This window comes from Grampus griseus (assembly GCF_964374135.1).
Source record: "Grampus griseus genome assembly, chromosome: 15".
Taxonomy (NCBI): Eukaryota; Metazoa; Chordata; class Mammalia; order Artiodactyla; family Delphinidae; genus Grampus; species Grampus griseus.
Genome location: NC_139009.1, coordinates 21,069,885 through 21,088,882, shown reverse-complemented (window position 1 = coordinate 21,088,882; position 18,998 = coordinate 21,069,885). Strand labels below are relative to the sequence as shown.

General features: G+C 40.2%; 2 protein-coding genes across 6 annotated transcripts in view; one reads left to right on the top strand and one right to left on the bottom strand.

Annotated features, from left to right (window-relative positions):
* The first annotated feature begins 89 nt into the window (after nucleotides 1-89).
* Nucleotides 90-11,886, top strand: SUPT7L (SPT7 like, STAGA complex subunit gamma). Of its 4 annotated transcripts, none has more exons than XM_082672401.1 (6): nucleotides 90-201; nucleotides 1,303-1,403; nucleotides 2,123-2,741; nucleotides 6,176-6,500; nucleotides 7,410-7,647; nucleotides 9,228-11,886. In XM_082672401.1, exons 3-6 carry the CDS (start codon nucleotides 2,329-2,331, stop codon nucleotides 9,488-9,490), a joined length of 1,239 nt encoding a protein of 412 aa, XP_082528527.1. In that variant the 5' UTR covers nucleotides 90-201; nucleotides 1,303-1,403; nucleotides 2,123-2,328; the 3' UTR covers nucleotides 9,491-11,886. The 4 variants fall into 4 exon arrangements, with proteins under 4 accessions (XP_082528527.1, XP_082528526.1, XP_082528528.1 ...); XM_082672400.1 differs by lacking the exon at nucleotides 90-201 and adding an exon at nucleotides 314-511; XM_082672402.1 differs by lacking the exons at nucleotides 90-201; nucleotides 1,303-1,403 and adding an exon at nucleotides 1,433-1,928.
* Nucleotides 9,529-18,998, bottom strand: part of GPN1 (GPN-loop GTPase 1) — a gene marked incomplete at its 5' end in the record, with an annotated part of 21,882 nt that continues 12,412 nt past the window's right edge. Inside the window, 4 exons of one of the 2 annotated variants that reach the window (XM_082672404.1) lie at nucleotides 9,529-12,546; nucleotides 14,063-14,170; nucleotides 17,230-17,320; nucleotides 17,965-18,004. In XM_082672404.1, coding sequence (XP_082528530.1) covers nucleotides 12,461-12,546; nucleotides 14,063-14,170; nucleotides 17,230-17,320; nucleotides 17,965-18,004 — 325 coding nt within the window. In that variant the 3' untranslated portion in view covers nucleotides 9,529-12,460. The remainder of the gene's footprint in view (nucleotides 12,547-14,062; nucleotides 14,171-17,229; nucleotides 17,321-17,964; nucleotides 18,005-18,998) is intronic. The other variant, XM_082672405.1, reaches the window with a different exon arrangement.

Here is an 18,998-nt window from a genome sequence, read left to right as displayed (position 1 = left end):
CAAGCGCGTGCAGCGTCGAAATCTGTTCCAGGGAAACCTCACCCCCTCGGTCTCTACATTCCTCTCCACGCCTCCCTCTCCCCAGCCCCCAGCGGCTTCTCTGGCAGCGACGGTAAAGTTGCTCCTTCACGACCTACAGCGTTGTGAAGAAATGAGTATCCTGGGAAGTTATAAGAAGAGGAAAGCAAAAAGGCGGTCGAGGTACTGTCGCAATGGGGACATCTTTAGAGGTTGCAACTGGGTTATAACGACTTCCTGTGGCAGCGCCTGATTGAGAAGAAGCGCTTCCGGCAGTCTTGAATCACTAATCAACACACCAGCTTTCCGGGCCTGACGCGACCCTTGTCTCGGGCCTCTCGGAATCGTACAGCCGCCCAGCCCCGCACCTGCGACGTGGCAGTCCATAGTGGAGCCTCCTTGCCTCGGTCCAGGTCCAGATGTCCCTGTGTCATGGCTGCCCCAGCATTAGGGGACCCTAGGACCCTGTGATTGGCGCCTGCGCCTGCTGACGGTGACGGAGGAGCCCCCCCTAGGGACTTGGGCATTGCTTGTGCTTGGTGTCTGTCCTTCGTGCTCCTTTCGGTGAAGCTAGGGGAGAGGGCGATTTTTGTTGTCACTTGGTTCATTCATTTATTCGTTTGTTCTTTTATTCTTTCCGAAACCAATTAATGAGGCAGCATAGTGTAGTTGTTAAGAGTGCAGGCCCTGGAGCCTGGCCGTGTTGATTTTCCCTCTCAGACATTTCTGACATTAGGCAAGACAGTAGGCCTCAGCTTCCACATCTGCAAAGTGGGGTAATAATAGTATCTACTTCATAGAGAAGTTGGGAGATTGGAATTAACAGTAAAGGCAAAGCCCGGCATGTAGTAGGCACTCACTGTACTAAGATCACAGTTGTGAGAGCTAGATGGAAGAATAAAATTGAGATAAGTACTAGTTTAAATATAGGGATAAATGCTGTGATGGAGACATGCAAAGTGCTGTGAGAATATGATGAAGGGAGTTGTACTGGGGAGGTGATAGAGGGTGGTGACTTAAGCCATACTTAAGAATGAATACAAGTCTGCCAGGGATGTGGTGGGTGTCAGGGCATTTCTGGCAGAGATCACATCTTTAAGCTGTGAAAATGCATGGCATTCTCAGCCTGAGTAGTCTGATACTGGTAGATCTAAAGTGATCATTTTCTCCAGGAAGTTCCTCCTTTGTGTTTTCTCACTGCACCAGGTCTGTGTCTCTAGAACAGCTCTTACCACACATTTTAATATTGAAATGTCCTTTTTATGTTTTTCTCCCTCACTTCAGGGTAAGGATCTTGCATTAGTCTTTATCTCTTCACATGATACCTGGCATTCGGTAAATGTTTGTTGAATTTGAAGAGACATATGGGCAATGAATCTGGAAGGGTGAGTTGAAGCCAGACTGTAAACGTTGTTGAATGGTAAACCAAAAAAATTTTGACTGACTTTTTTCCAATAGGCAATGAGTTTAAAATATTAATTCTAGCATTACTGTAGAGAGTAGATTAGATATAAGGAGAGACTGAAGGAAGGGATATTTGTTAGGAGACAGCAGATATCTCAGATTCTTCCCTGTATACGTCAAGTTGAATGCATAAGACCGTTTAGGTTAGTGGTTCATAAATTTTTCCACCAGGACCAGTTAAAGGTTCCCATGCCTGGCATTCACAAATTAAGAACCACCTCAGGAATTCCCTGGTGGTCCAATGGTTAGGACTCGGCACTTTCACTACCCAGGCCTGGGTTCTATCCCTGGTCGAGGGAACTAAGATCCTACAAGCTGCATCAAAAAAAAAAAAAAAGAACCACCTTTTCCTATCTTTAACTCTATTCCCTTTTCTCCTACTAATCCAGGACAGATGTGTCAAGATACTCTGAGAAGTATTTGCCTTGCAAATCGTTCAGGACTGGGTATGATGGCAGTTCTCGTGATGAGTTAGTAGGGTGAGATGGAAAATATGGACACTATAGCCCCCGACACTCTTGCAGCTATTAATCTACTGATGACCCAAACTCTACCTTGTGGTTCAGTCCCGTAAGAATTGTCCTAGTGTGTGATTGTGATGACTGGCATCTAACAGTTATATTTCTCTTAATTTCTTCAGGGAGAACATCCTTGGTCCTACAGTGTTGCTGACACTGACATTTTTCTAAGTGGTCTTGAACTGCCTACTTTTTATGTAAATAACTGGCTAGACTTCATATTTTTCACTACAGAAGCCCATAACCTGCAGTTGCTAGAGATTTTAAAACACTGCTTTTCGGATATCATCTATATTTAACTTGAAAGCTCTTCCTTTCTTATTCCAAAATGTTGAGATACTGGGGAGAGATACCAATCTCATCAAGCCAGACCAACAGAAGTTCCTTTGACTTGCTCCCTCGGGAGTTCCGACTGGTAGAAGTCCATGACCCACCCCTGCACCAACCCTCAGCCAACAAGCCCAAGCCCCCCACTATGTTGGATATCCCCTCAGAGCCATGCAGCCTCACCATCCACACCATTCAGCTGATCCAGCACAACCGACGTCTGCGTAACCTCATTGCCACAGCTCAGGCCCAGAACCAGCAACAGACAGAAGGTGTAAAGACCGAAGAGAGTGAGCCTCTTCCGTCCTGCCCTGGGTCACCTCCTCTTCCTGATGACCTCCTTCCTTTAGATTGTAAGAATCCCAGCGCCCCATTCCACATCCGGCACAGTGACCCAGAGAGTGACTTTTATCGGTAAGGCAAGGCTTTGCTATATCTTACTTTTCTCAAAAAATCTTCCCAACAACTGTGTTAAGCAGGTAATCACATTTCCAGGAGGAAACTGAGGATGAGAGTAATTGCCTTGGCCAAAGTTGCTCAGGTAATTAGTGGGAAGTCTAGGACTTGAACCCTGATCTTCCGAATCCAGAGTCTGTTATTTTTTTATTTTCTGATGCAGCAAATATTTATGGAGTGCCTAATATGTGCCAAGCACTTTACTAGGAGTAAGTACTACACTAGTTTGTAAAATAGGCCATGGTCACATAGTCCTCAGAGTCTAGTCCTTCTGTTTCATTAAAAGGTATAATATGGGTTTAGCTCAGTGCCCTTAAAATGAGATTCATGGACTTATTCTCATACTATTAGGAATCTCCAAGTTCTATACAAGAATTTTTAATTTTGTATTTTCATTTTGATAACATACTTTAAGAAATAATAATAGAAAAATGTTCTTGATCCTTGCTACTCAAAATCCGGTCCAAGATCAGCAACATCAACATCACCTGGGAGCTTGTTAGAAATGCAGACCTGCTGAATCAGAATTTTCATTTTAACAAGACCTCCAGAATGTTCATAAGTATATTTCAATTTGAGAAGCCCTGCTCCAGGTCCTCTGAATGACTGCCTTATAACCTAGGGCTACTACTAGGTTTCAGTGTGAAAGTTTGCATTTGGTGCCAAATAATTACTTTTTCCTTTTCATTTTGAACTTTGTCAGACCTATAGAAAAGTTTAAATAATAGTATGACACACACCCAAATACCCTTCACCTGGATTCACCAATTGTTAACATTTTGCCACATTTACTTTCTCTCTGTCACGTATGTGTAAGTGTATATACACACATTTACACACAAATATACAAACATATATATATACATATACACATAAGACCTTTTTTGCCAAATATTTTAAAGTTGCAGACATTGCAATATATCACCCCTAAATTCTTCAGCATTCTTTCACCCCTAAATTCTTCAACTTATCCTAAGAATAAGGAAATTTCCTACACAATCCCAATAACCATTATCACGTCAAAGTAAATGAACACTAATTAAATACTATCATTTAATATGTCTGTATTCAGATTTCTCCAGTTGTCTCCAAAATATCTTTTGTAGGTATGTTTGTTCCCAGTCCTGGACCTAACAAAGATTCACACATTGCATTTGGTTGTTATACCTCTTCAGTGTCTTTTTTTTTTTTTTGAGGTATAGTTGATATACAATACTATATTAGTTTTAGATGTACAACATCATGATTCAATATTTTTATAGATTATACTCCTTTTAAAGTTATTATAAAATATTGGCTATATTCTCTTTGCTGTACAAGATATCCTTGTAGCTTATTTATTTGATACATAGTAGTTTATACCTCTTCATCCCCTTCTCCTATCTTGCCCCGCCCCTCTTCGCTCTCCCCCCCTGGTAACCACTAGTTTGTTCTCTATATCTGTGAGTCTATTTCTTTTCTGTTATATTCACTAGTTTGTTTTAGATTCCACATAAAAATGATATCATACAGTATTTGTCTTTCTCTGCCTCTTTAGTGTCTTTTAAGCCAGAATAGCTTCCCCCTTTTATAATACATGATATTAATCTTTTTTAAGAGTTTAGGTCACTTGTAGGCTCTCCCAAATCAGACTGGATTTGCTGATTATTTCCTCAAGATTAGATTCAAATGAAATGTTGGCAAAAATACTACATAAGTAATATTGTATATCACTTAGTGCATCTGCCTATTGATGATAATAGTTGCTACTATTTTAATTGTCCCAAACTAATGAGAAAAGAACAGAAATAGACTTGTTAAGTAAGGCTTGCAGTTGGGCCAGATGAAGGCCAGAAAATGTCATGGTGTATTGTCTAATCAAAGGCTCTGAAGACATTGGAATAGTGAAAAAGGGAGGGAGAACTGTGTCGTTACATGCTTGCCCCGTGTTAGTATAGATGTGCCTAACTTCAACACACTTACTCTATGGGAATCAGTACCAAGTTTACATTTTGAGAGCAATTTACCTTTAACAAAATAATATTGTCCTTCATATTAAATTGATGCTATTATTTAGAATTTGTACTTTTGTGACAATTTTCTAATTTTAATTGTTAGGAAGATTCTGTGAACATCAGAAGTTTAAACGTAGTTTGTTTTATACATATTTAAGAAATGGCGTACAAAAATAATTTGCATCAGCTATGGGGGTACGGGAAGAATTATGTTCCTTTGAAATGGGTCCACATATTAAGCAAAGCAATACTGATTTAGCTCTGTTTATTAGGCACTTCTGAAGCCTTTAGCTTTTGGTCCAGAGAGACTGGCCATGGGAAACGATGATGCAAACAGTGAATGAAAAGTTATTAGGCAGTTGGTTTTCTTATGTTCCAATTATTATGTGAATTACAGTAGTTGCTACTGAGCAGATAACAGCAGCATGGGTGTGCAGCTCCTCAGGCACTCTGTACAGCAAGCACAGGGTGACGCATGCCAAGTATGGACCAGGGAAAAGTAATTTTCTGTACCCTATCTTTTTTTTATCTATTTACTTTGTCAGAGGGAGGCAGAAGATAGGAAATTTCGGGAGAGTGGGTAAATTGTTAGGAGCTCATTAAAAGTTATTTTTAGGAGACCAGACAGTTTTTTGAGGTTTTTTATTTTGTTTGGGAAAGATTAGGATCTTTGTCATAGTGATTAGGCGCAAAACAGTGTATTATTAAGAACATGGGATCTAAAGGCAGAAGCTCTATCACTTAATAATACCCAAAATCTTTTGGCAAGTCAGCCCCTCTGAACTTCATTTTCTTCACCTGCCGGATAGGAATATGAAGAAATATGGACCCCTACCCACTTCACAGCATAAAACAGGATAAAAATGCTTTGTAAGCTATATATGTTTTAAATTGCTTTTATAAAATTGAGTTCCTTTCCCAGCTTTACAAATGGTCTGTTGTAGTTAAATAAGAATCTCCTAATTGCGACTGTGAATTTCTAGAAGTCCATATATTGCCCAGCATGTGAGGAACCTATGTTCTGGTGAAATAGAGCACCACTGAGCAGTATCTGAGCTATACTCTTAAAATTAATCATATCCTAAAAGTGATCAAAATCCAGCAGTTGCTATAAGGAGAAGGAAACTTCCTTTTCACTAGATACCCTTTTATACTGTTTACTACAGGCATCTATTGCCTGTTCAAACTTTATGTAATTGGAGCAGCACAGGGATATGACTGTGGGTTGTTGAGACATGCCCTGACAGCAACAAGATGGCACTGGGCTATGTAACCTGCCTAGAATTCCCCTGGAAAGCTGAGCCGGTGGTTTGATTGGGATTGTAAATTTCCTAGGGAGACAGGACAGGTCACCCCTTTGCAAGAGCACTAATAACACTAGCATGTCTCCGCTTTCAGTGGAAAAGGGGAACCTGTGACTGAACTCAGCTGGCACTCCTGCCGGCAGCTCCTCTACCAGGCAGTGGCCACAATCCTAGCCCACTCAGGCTTTGAGTGTGCTAACGAAAGTGTCCTGGAGACCCTAACTGATGTGGCACACGAGTATTGTCTTAAGTTCACCAAGTTGCTGCGCTTTGCTGTGGATCAGGAGGCCCGGCTGGGGCAGACTCCCTTCCCCGACGTGATGGAGCAGGTTTTCCATGAAGTGGGCATTGGCAGCGTGCTCTCCCTCCAGAAGTTCTGGCAGCACCGCATCAAGGACTATCACAGTTACATGCTGCAGGTGAGAGGACCCTGAGGAGAAGTGGGTAAAGATGTGTAATCTAGGGGTGTCCAGCAGGATCCCTAACACTTGCTCTAGGGTGCAGAGTACAGGGTCTTGGAACAGAGTGGACTTACCCTGCTTTCCTCTTCGGCCCTGGCTGTGTTCCACTGGCCTCATCACTGACGTGGCCAGACTCAGGGGTCTCCTTTAGTCAGTGAAATTATAGCATGTGGTTAGCATGCTTTTATTCAACGAATATTTATTGAGTGCCTATTGTGAGTCAGGCACTATGAGATTCAGCAGTTAACAAGTTCCTTGAGCTTGCACTCTTGTTGAGAGGGAAACAAAAACAAGTAAACAAATAATAATCAAAATAATTTCAGATGGCGTTAAGTGCTATGAGAAAGAAACAAAACAGAGTGAGGTGATGCTGCCCAAGGGTGGAGTGTGGTGGGGGAGACACCATTTTTGGTTAGAAACAGAAATATCTGAGCTCTTCAACCCTTGTGGCCTGAGGCATTTTGTTCACTGTTTCGGTTTCCCCAAATCTAAAATATGGTAAGGAATTCTTAACACCCAGTTGTCTTTGCTAAGCGACCCAGATTTCCTACAGTGTTCATCATCCACCTGTGGTACCTATGTCAATCTTAATTTTTATAGCTAAAAATGTGATCTTTTGTCCCAGTTCTGGTATAATAGTCTAAATATTTTTCACCTTTATGTACCTTTTAATTAATGACATACACATTCTCTGCTAAACAGATATTCTTTACATGTCTCTGTCATTTACGAATTTCAAACTCACATTCCTTCCTTTGGCAGTGATGTTTTATGCATATTCATATTCTGTTGGCTTTTCCGTGGATGCCACAAGCTGACTATCCAACTTGCTTTTAACTTGGAAAATTGACTCTTGCTTGCCAACAGATTAGTAAGCAGCTCTCTGAAGAGTACGAAAGGATTGTCAATCCTGAGAAGGCCACAGAGGACACTAAACCTGTAAAGATCAAGGAGGAACCTGTGAGCGACATCACCTTCCCTGTCAGTGAGGAACTGGAGGCTGACCTTGCTTCTGGAGACCAGTCACTGCCCATGGGAGTCCTTGGGGCTCAGAGTGAACGCTTCCCATCTAACCTGGAGGTCGAGGCTTCACCACAGGCTTCAAGTAAGAGAAAACAACTTACCCATTTTGATTCTGGGAGATCTGCCAGTCTCAGTACTTCTTGCGTTTTGGATTCAAACTCTGGAGATGGAAGAACAAAAGTGGGGATGGGCAGGAGAATGGAAAGTCTGAAAACGAATATAGCTTCACTGATCTACAGATACCAACATTCTCTTTGTAATTAAGGAAGAAAGGACTAGCAGAGCTTTACAGACATTCTTCAAAATTATTTCTAGTTAGGATGTAGATGCAATAAGTGATTAGCAGAGTTAATTCAGCTGACCCAGCTGGGTGGGCAGATGGCCTCCTGTCCTCTGTATTCTGGTCTTTCCTGCTGCTTGTACTGAATTGATTAAGGCAACTTCCAGATAGATGGAGTAATGTTAATTGCTCAGGGATGTTTGAATAGTTGGGGTTCCTTGCTAAAGTACCCCCCAACAAGTTGGAACTGAAAGGAATTGAAATAGGGCAACCCAGTTACAGGCAGCTGGCCTCTTCTTCCAGATAGACCCTGTGATTACCTTCAGAACCAGATGACTTGATCCCTAAGTCAGTTAGATTGCAAATTAGTCTAGACGCTCAGTTCTTTACAAATATAAATTGTCATGTCATCAATGCACAAATGATGCAAATAGCCAGTCCTTCAGTGTAGCCTAAACAGAATTAGGCCACATTTTTTAAAGTTTTGGGCAGAGAGCCTTTCACCATGGAAGACGTAATAACCACAGAACAGTGTTGCTAGAAGACACAGAGGCAGGAGAGCCAAAAAGAAATTGTTGCAGATGTAGGGGTCATGTCTCTTTTCAGCAGTCTGGGAACAGCTGCCAGCATTTCGTACTGGTCATTAACTTTTCATAATGTGAGAGAGGACCAGGGACCCAAACACAAGGCAGGAAAACAAGACAGCCCCATAAAAGGACAGGCCAATGTAACACCTGACTAAGAGCCCATGGTTGTGCCTGCCTTTGAACCATGAATCTTTCCACGAGCATAGTTTTACTTCCCTGGTTTAGGGGAAATGGAGGTGGATGAGCTGGGGTAAAGGAGGGTGAGGAAGTGGAAAAGAAGATATTTAGAGTTGATAACTGTTTGAGCAGAGAATAACCACCATATTCTCCAGCCAAGTAGAGAATCAGAGTGAAAACTGACCTCAAAGGTCATCAGTTGGCCCTGGGTGGTGCATGTCTCCTACTTTGTTTCAGCCTTTTTTTTTTTTTAATAGATTTTTTTAAACAAATTTATTTTATTTATTTATTTATTTTTGGCTGTGTTGGGTCTTCGTTGCTGTGCACAGGCTTTCTCTAGTTGCGGCGAGCAGGGGGCTACTCTTTGTTGTGGTGTGTGGGCTTCTCATTGCAGCGGCTTCTCGTTGCAGAGCATGGGCTCTAGAGCACAGGCTCAGTAGTTGTGGCGCACGGGCTCAGTTGCTCCGTGGCATGTGGGATCTTCCCGGACCAGGGCTCAAACCCGTGTCCCCTGCCCTGGCAGGAGGATTCTTAACCACTGTGCCACCATGGAACAGGGAAGCCCTGTTCCAGCCTTTCTTACTGCTAGTTAGTTCTACATTCTTCTTCCATTCCCAGGTACAGAAGTAAATGCTTCACTTCTTTGGAACTTGGCCCACGTGAAAATGGAGCCGCAAGAGAGTGAAGAAGGCAACGTCTCTGGGCATGGCGTGCTGGGCAGCGATGTGTTCGAGGAGCCCATGTCAGGCATGAGTGAAGCTGGTATCCCCCAGAGCCCTGATGACTCAGACAGCAGCTACGGCTCCCACTCCACTGACAGCCTCATGGGGTCCTCCCCTGTTTTCAACCAGCGCTGTAAAAAGAGGATGAGGAAAATATAAGGCAAAGAGGGAGAGTTTCTCTCCAGACCTACAAGACCCAACAGAAAACCTTGATGTATTCTAATTCGTTTCCATAAACAGTGATTTGACTTTTATTCTTAAACAGTGGATTTTCCTGATATCAGTGGAACTGGATTTAACCAAATAAGTCTGCTTTTTCCTTTTGCATCCAGTTTTTGTAGTTTTCCACAACAACCAAGCTACCTTTCACAGACATCATGACACTGGGATGGTAATCCAGAGACCAAAGCACTGTCCCTGACATCTACTGTGTGACTAGACAAGTGACTTAGCTTCTCTAGAGCTGTTTCTCTTGCACAACTGAGAAGAATCATACTGCTTTTACCTACCTTGCAGAGATATTATGAAGATGGAGATGTTGTTAAGCCTCAAAGCTGTGCTTGAATAGACTCACAAGTAAATATATGCTGGTATCAGATGTCAATTTTTTTTTAACTTGCTTCATTTTTGGTCGAAGTCCTTGGGAATCCAGTGCTAATACCTAATAGGAAATAGCTAAACATTGCATAGCTTATCTATCAGTAGTCTTGTTTTCAAACTGTTTTTGCTGCCCATGAGGTCGCCTATGAAGTCAGAGTGGTCTGTGGTAAACAGGCTTTTTGCTTTTTCATACAGCCCTCTACTATCTCAGCCACATATTTTCTTCTGCTCTAGACTTATTCCATGTATTTCCACCATCTTTATTTTTTTATTTCCATTCAGATTTTTTTTATATTTTCACCATGTACACTTTTTGGTTGCTCCTTTCATTTTTCTCCTTTGTGAATGAAGCAAACAGGACCTGTCCAAGGACAGGCTTGTGCCTATTTCATTTGTTGCATCTGCTTGGCCATCAGAGAACAGTCCATTCCTTTGCCAGAATTCCGTCTGCACATTGTGTTTCTACTGGATGGGCAGCCGCCAAAAGGATAACAGTATGCACCTTTCTGCTTTACATCGTGTCTTGAACAACTTTACTGCTGTTACTCATCCATAGCAGTACCTGCCCTGCTTGGCATCTGATAGTCTCAACCAGTATTTATTAAGTAAATGATGTAGCACTGGAATAATCAGGAGTAATTAGCAAATGTGTGCATGTTAAATACTGCTGAAGTTTGGTTTGGGGGTGCAGAATACAAGTCTTGTGAAAGTTAGAGCACTCCTTTAGTGGAGACCAGAAATCAAGGCCCACATCATTGAGTGCCTTAAATATCCAGCACTGAGAATAAATATGAATGCAATAGCAACAAAATGAGGTTATAATTTAAACTGTTACCAGATCATTTATAAGTTTGCTAATTGTACATCCTTGGCACATTTATCTAAACCCTTCCTGTTCCAGGCTTAGCTTTATTTTTGCTTATTTATTGATGAAAGTACACATCAGGTGGTCAGTTTCCATAAATTAGCCACCTAGTATTTAATTCATTCACTTAGCAAACATTTGTTGAGTACCTATTATGTACTGGGTCCTCTGCAAGGGATACACAGATGAGTAAGACTGTCTCTGCCCTTATGGAGCTTATAGCATAGGCCAGACAAGTTCCTCTTTAAGTAAAAAGTATACAAAGGCACTAAGGGAAAAAATCAGGTATGTTCAGAGTTTTGCCGTGCAAATGGTTTCCTCTCAAAGAACAGGTTCAAGTTTTTAGACCAGTGGTTTCCATTAGTTACAGAATACTGAAATTAATACTTCATGTAAAGCGAAACACTTTTATTTATTTTTAGAATGTTAGATTGGAGAATAGGCACCAGATGGTCAAGGTTGGGGTACTCTGATAAAGCAGGTGATAAGCACATTGATATCTGAGATTCACCTGGCCTAGAATTACGTCATAGGCTGTTTGAGTTAGAATATTGTTCTGAACTTAGCATGCATCAGAATCCCCTGGAGGCCTTAGTAAAACGGACTGCTAGGCCCCACACCCCCCCAGTTTCTGATATAGGGCTTGAATGTCCCATTTTTAGTAACTTCCCAGATGATGCTGCTGCTTCTGGTCCAGAGACCACACTTTGAGAACCACTGATCTGGAATACAGGTTAGGCAGGGATAAAATTTCTTAAGAGAAATGTATAATGTTATAAGATACTGTGAAGAATGTGGAGGCAAAGCAAACCCTTACCAGGGCTGTTATATATGGAATGTGCAACTGACCCAAATCTGTGGACTTTGAGTAAATCACTAAGGATACACTGCATTAAGTTAAAGTACAGTACAAACAGGGCCTGGCTTTGTACCTGGTTACTAGGTGTGGTACGTACATGGAACTTTAGTAAACAACATGTGGCTTTAAACCTCTCTTCTGAACTGCAGTGACTATTTGTGATAATTTTCTTATTTGAAATTATGACAGGCAGGCTTACAACAAAGTTAAAATTAAAAACTCTTTATCCAAGTCACCATCTAAAGTAGAATTCTTATTCGTTAACAATGTTTTGCCCACTTTCTTCAATGAACCTGGTGTTCTACAATAAGCTACCCAGTCTGAGGCACATTTCATACCAAGATTGATTGATTGCCAAGGAGACTCCAGTGCCAAGCTCTGGACAAGCTCCTGTTTCCCCCTCTCTTTCTGCTAAAAGGAGGGGAACTCGTGGTGCAGGTTCAAAGGCAAGATGCTGGAGAAGTAGAGGCTACAGATACAGCCCACTAAGTTCTCTCTCTGTTCTGTCCAGCAGCAGCAAAAGTATGTGCGTTCAAATGATAAAACTTGCAGTTTTAGGCTTGAAGGGATATGAGCATCCAAAACCAGAATATCCTTCCTTGCATAAATCCAAGGAAAATGCCAAGGGGAATCAGCATCTACCTGCCAGGTCCAAATGTATTCTATCCCTGGCTTCATCTGAGTCAGGAGATTTCACTAGTAAGAGAAACTGCTATCCTGAACAAAATTGTCCTTTATAGTAGCCCCCAATCAGAGATAAGGATAGTCCCTTCACACAGAGTTCCAAAATTTTGGACTTTAGAAACTATTTGTTGTTTCTCTTCCAGTACTGTGCCATTGATTCTTGCATAAAATTCTGGAATGCTGGCTCTTCACGGCTTTCCTCTGTAACTGCAAGGAAAAAAGAAGGTTAATTCTTTTTAAACTCTCCCATTAGACAGGTGGATTAGAGCTGCTGTCACCCATCCATCAGAAATAGTACCTTTGACCCTTGAACAACACGGGTTTGAACTGCATAGGTCCATGTATACAGGAATTTTTTTCAATCGTAAATACTACAGTACCACACGATCCACAGGTGGTGAAATCCACGAATGTGGAACCACAGATACAGAGGGCCAACTATAAGTTAATTATACAGGGATTTTAAACTGTGAGGAGGGTGGGTACCCCTAGTCTCCAAGTTGTTGAAGAGTCAACTATATTTCTAAGACACTGTATGTCCACTTCTCCCAATAAGGAAATATCTCCTAGAAGCAGGCTGTATTTATCATGTTGCCCAAAATGTACAATTTCTTTGACCTGTAAGTGGGGAGAATACCTCCTTCATAAAGTAATTAAAATGAGGTCCCACTCCTACATATTTTTAACTGAGAGAAATGAAAACCTCTGTCCACAAATACCTGTTAATGAATGTTTAGAGCAGCTTTATTCATGACAGCTAAAACCTGGCAACAACCCCAGTGTCAATCAGCTGGTGAATGGATAAACAAAGGTACATCCACATAATAGAACTATTACTCAGCAATAAAAAAGAACATATTACTGACACATGCAGTAACATGGATGGATCACAAAAGCATTACACTGAATGAAAAAAGTCAAATGCAAGTTAAATACTGTGATTCCACTTACACAACATTCTGGAAAAGGCAAAATTATAGGAATAAAAATCAGGTAAGCGGTTGCCAGGAACTGGTGTGGGGGAAGGGACTGAATAAAAGCGAGCCTGAGCGAACTTTTAGGGTGATGGAAGTGTTCTGTTTCTTGATTATAATGGTAATTACAAAACTATATATATGTATTAAAATTCATCAAGCTATACACTTTAATAAAAGGGTGGGATTTATTGTTTGTAAATTATACCTCAATAAATCTTATTAAATGATGCAATTTACATGTTAGTATCCAGCACACTGGAATAAAGAGAAGTTTGCTCTTGGGCACAGCTAGGACCTAAAAGTGTTGTTTCAAGAAACAGATTCTGTCCGCAGTCCATAAAACTATGCAAAGTGGAACACTTTTGGGTTTCCAGAGCCATTCTATCTTCAATGCTACAGTCCCTTCTGACTGGTTTAGGTCTGCTGAGGCCTCCTTTTGTATTCTTAAAACAATGATTACAATAAACAATCCTGGATTCCTCAAAATTGAGTTAGGACCTAAAGATGAGAAGACACAAGACTAATAAAAGGCCGTAATCAAGCTCAATATTAACCATTCAGTAGGAAGGCCAGGAACTTTGAATATATGGAACTCCTTCCTGGTGCTGCATCCTTTAGCATGTCCTCTCTCCCCTGTAACTGGCTTCATGCTCAAGGTCTTCCCTCAGTAGCAGGAAGCTCCCGGGCAAACAATGAAAGAATAAGCAGCTGTTCTGTTCTCATGAGCCACCTCAGCCACCTCTCACCTCTGTGGTCAATATCTTCAGTATCACTGTCTGCTTCCTCATCCTCTTCATCCAAGGTTCCCCGAGTCAGGATCAAGTCAGAAGGGTCCATCACAGGAGGTAAGCTGCCTACATAGAAAACATCTATCACTAGCATGTCATGAACATAGGCCTCCTCAAAAAAGTGATTTTGAATCGATAAGCAAGTATGATTAAAAACTGGCAGGATGAAAGTGATCATGAAAAAATGCACGATCTTATCTCTTCTAAATGTACAGTTAATACCACTTAACATTTCTATACTAGTGTATTTCACAAAGTGCTTTCATGAGGCCAGTAACCCAAGAGGTCTCATTTTCTTTTTTTTTTTTTTTTTTGCGGTACTCGGGCCTCTCACTACTGTGTCCTCTCCCGTTGTGGAGCACAGGCTCCGGACGCGCAGGCTCAGCCGTTCCGCGGCATGTGGGATCTTCCCGGACCGGGGCACAAACCCGTGTCCCCAGCATCGGCAGGCGGACTCTCAACCACTGCGCCACCAGGGAAGCCCCCAGAGGTCTCATTTTTAAGTTGAGGAAAATAACTCTCAAGTAGCTTGTCTTCATAGTCATAGTAATGTCATTTATTTGTACTAGCTCTCAGCTTAGAAGAGGCTATGGTTTTTCCTATGAAGGCTAAAGACATTTGAGCAGATCCAGTGTGCTGATAAGTCAAGAGTAAAAGTGTGGAGCGTGGAACTCACTTAACTGGTAAACCCAGCCAGGTTCCAGCACCTAATCCACCAAGTGGCTTTGCTGTTCTCTACTAGACCTATAGCAATAGCTATCATTAACAGAACTTTACTCCTTTAAAGGCCAGTCCACCAATGAGTGTGGGAGGGTGAGTGTGTATATATTTAAATTTGAGCACCAACCTAGGAACCCCTAGAGAATTAATGACAAAACTAACTCAAACAATAAAAAATGTCAGTAAAGTAGCAGAATAAAAAGACTAAAATACAGAAATGAAAAGCCTTCATAAACACAAACATAACCAGTTAGAAGAAAAATCCCATTTTCAACACTAACGAAGATACAATCCTTGGGAAAAATTTAACAAATTTAACAAAACCTACATGAGGAAAACATTCCTGGAAGACATAAAAGTAGACTGGACAAATATAAACACATTCCTTGTTCTTAGACAGGAAGAGCAACATCAAAGAGATGTCAATTAATTAATTAATTAATATAACACAATCCCAATAAAAATATCAAAGAGGTTTTTTAGAGAGCTACATTAAGTTGATACTAAAGGTCATTTGGGAAAACAAACAAGCAAGAATAGTCAGGGAAACACTAAAAAAGAAAACGTTGAGGAGGACTAGCGCTAGCAGATATTAAAACATACTATAAAGCCTCTATATGTAATTAAAGCCACACAGTAAAGGCACACAGTCTAGAGGAATAAAATAGGTAATCCAGAAATACATCCAAGTACATATGAAACTTTAGTATATGATACAGGTAGCATCTCATCACTGGGACAAAGGTAGACTTTTTAATAAATCATGTGGGTACAACTATTTATGAAAAAGGTAACACAGACCTATACCTCACACCATACCCAGGAATAAACCCTAAATGGATCAGGGTTCCAAATGTAGAAAATAAAACCATACAAGTACTACAGTAAAACATGAGTGAATGCCTCTTTAACACAGGTGTGGATAAAGGATTCCCAACTATGACTCAAAACCAGGTGCAATAAAAGATAAATAAATTTGACTACATCAAATTTATACAAAACGAAACAAACTTTTGCATGGCAAAATAACACCATGAACGAAGTCAAAGGGCAACTGACAAACAGGGAGAAAATATCTGCAACATGTATCAGGAAAATGAAGACTATCCCTACCTAGATTAATGCATATTAAAACTAATGGGTAAACATTTGAAAATTAAAAGTACATTTATCTAATCAAAGCATCACCCCACAAAATACTTATTATGAAGGGAAAAATAACTTTATGATGAAAAAACCTGGCAGACACCACTTTAAGTAAGTGATCAAAGACAGCTCATCATCATGTACCTTGTGATATGATACATGGAAAAAACACTTCACATCTGTTAACTTCTGCTAAAAAGGAGCCACCTGAATTGAACCATGAGGAAACATCAGACAAACCCAAATTGAAGAAAATTCTACAAAAATGTAAGTACCATACACTTCAAAAATATCAATGTCATGAAATGCAAAGAAAGACTAAGGAGCCATTCCAGATTAAAGGAAAATAAGAGACGTGACAACTAAATGCAACACAGATCCAGAACCTTCTCCTGCTATAGAGGGCAAATGGCTACGTCTAAATAAGGTCTATACATTAGATAATAGGAACGTGTCAATGTTAATTTCCTAGTTTTTGATAACTACAATGAGGGTATATAAAATAATGCCCTTATTTTTAAGAAAAACTCAAGGGTAAAGGTGCATCATGTCTGCAACTTACTCTTAAACGATTCAGAAAAAAGTTATATGTAATATACAAATATTTTATACGTATACTTATATATTTATATAAAATGTAAAGCCAAACATATATAACAGAAAGAATAAAGTAAATGTGGTAGATGTTAACATTTGGTGAATCTAGCTGAAGGGTATATGGCAATTCTTTGCAATTCATGAAACTCTTCTGTAAATCTAAAATTAGGCCAAAATAAACAGTAAAAGAGGGGGAGGATTAAAAAGTAATTAAAAAAAAAAGTAGACATCAAGTATCTTGCCAAAGTAAACCAAAAACTACCTGAAGAGAAAGAATCATCATATACATATGTATAAAAGTATAAACACAGATAAGATAAATGTGGTATGAGAGACACAGACAGTGGATTCCTCGTTAACACAGATGTTAGATATAGGTATGTCCGTAGGTATATATCTACATCTGTACACTTCAAAAATGTCAATGTCATGAAATACAAAAACAAAGGATCCATTCACGATTAAAGGAGACGAAGAGACAACTAAACACAATGCAGATCTAGGATTTATCTAAATTGACTGAAGAACAGATAGATAGATACACTATACAACATTTACTTTATCCTTTTCTCTTTCTCTCCCTTAAACATAAATACCTACCTACTAAGTGGAGATAAGTGTACCCCGCTCTTAGTTCCTAACACCAGAAGACCCTCCAGTACCTGTGGCAGTCCCGGTGTCCAAGGCTATAGAGCCCATATCTTTCCGAAGTCGTTCCAGTTGTTCTTTCTGCTGCTGGCTCTGTGCACTGGCCTACATACACAGAGGAAAATGTTGTCATATTAAAAAAGGAGGCCCAAGTTAGATGCCAGACTTCTAACTGGAGATGACAAATTATACAAATACTAGAGGCAGATAAGGGATGGCTGATGACAGAAACATTGAGCAGTGTGGGCCCAGATTAGCAGAAGTTCATTCTGGAGGGCTCTGCAGACTGTATTAGAGGTTTCAGAAATTAGACACAAAATCATCAAAAGAACCCTCAAACAGACACAGCAGGAAGGCTCAGTGATAAGATGTCCAATGTAGCCGATGGGGATAGGACACTTCATCATTTGGGGTAAGAGTTGTGAACTACCCTCTGTTCTTAAACAAAATTCTACAAGTAGCCTTTAAATGGACCTTGGAGTAGGGGTGGAGGTATGGCACAAGAAGGGCTCAGCATATATAAAAGGAAAAATTACTGATTTTTATTACTTCAAGTATAGAGAAGAAAAATAATTAAGGGCCTTTCTGCATCCAGACAGCATACGTACAAATTTACAGGTTTAAATTAACAAGTATCTAAAGGATACATTGAGAACCAAAACAAAAGCATTTATGGCAGAAGGATTAGTACATAGTTTGAGATTGTTTATTCAGTGGCCCTAAAATACACAAATAGCCTCTTTTCTTACCAGCGATTTCTTCAGACGTTCATATTCAGGACGATACTCTCTGGAAAGAGAAACACTTTCTAAATCCCTTTGATTAATAATCTATCCTGTCCCCGCCTCCACATCACTTCTATTTTCCTAGTACTTTGATAATAACAAAAGATCTTATGTCACCATACATCAGATGTAACAAGTCTTAGTCACTGAGATTCTATCCCTAAGGAATTAAAAGCCAAGGTGCCTGCCCCCTCCCTGAAATCAGCAACAAGACAAAAGACTGACTGCTGATCTGGGAAGATCAACTCTGGGGAGACCATGACCAATGAGTTCACCATTCACTTGGATAAACATGAGTAAAAGATGTTTAAATGATGAGTAAAAGAAGCTAGGCCTACTGGGCTCAGGAAGCCCAATACATAATTATGTCGTTTATCTGGGCAACCATGAAAGGATATAGAAAAGAGTCTATCCTGAGGCTTTGATAACACATGCAAAAAAACAAAACAAAACAAACAAAAAAACGAACCTCATCTGATGAATAAAAATCAAAATAATGTTTCTGAAAAACCACAATGTGGCTATTAGGCTCTTGCTAAGTATGAAGCTTGCTAGAAAGCAGCCAATTATCAGGCCTAAGGAAAGTGTATAGGTGCTATGACTCCACTTTGCTTTAGATAAATGGAACTCCAGTATTAACCAAGAAAATAGTTATAACAATCATTTATTAAGAAATATGCTTACTACATGTCAGCAATCGTGTTAGGTGCTTTAGATATATTATCTCAAATAATCCCCACAACGACCTTAACAATAAATACTATTACCCTTCATCTATAAATGAGGAAAACTTGCTAAGGTTACACACTTATTAATTGGAGGAAAAAGAAATCTAAACCATATCTATCTGACTCCAAAGTCTATGTTCTTCATCAGGGGTCAACCAATGTGGCAAACAGGACAAATCCAGCCCACTGCCTATTTTTATAAATAAAGTTTTATTGGAACACAGCCACGCCATTTGTTTAGGAATTGTCTATAGCTGCTTTTGCACCACA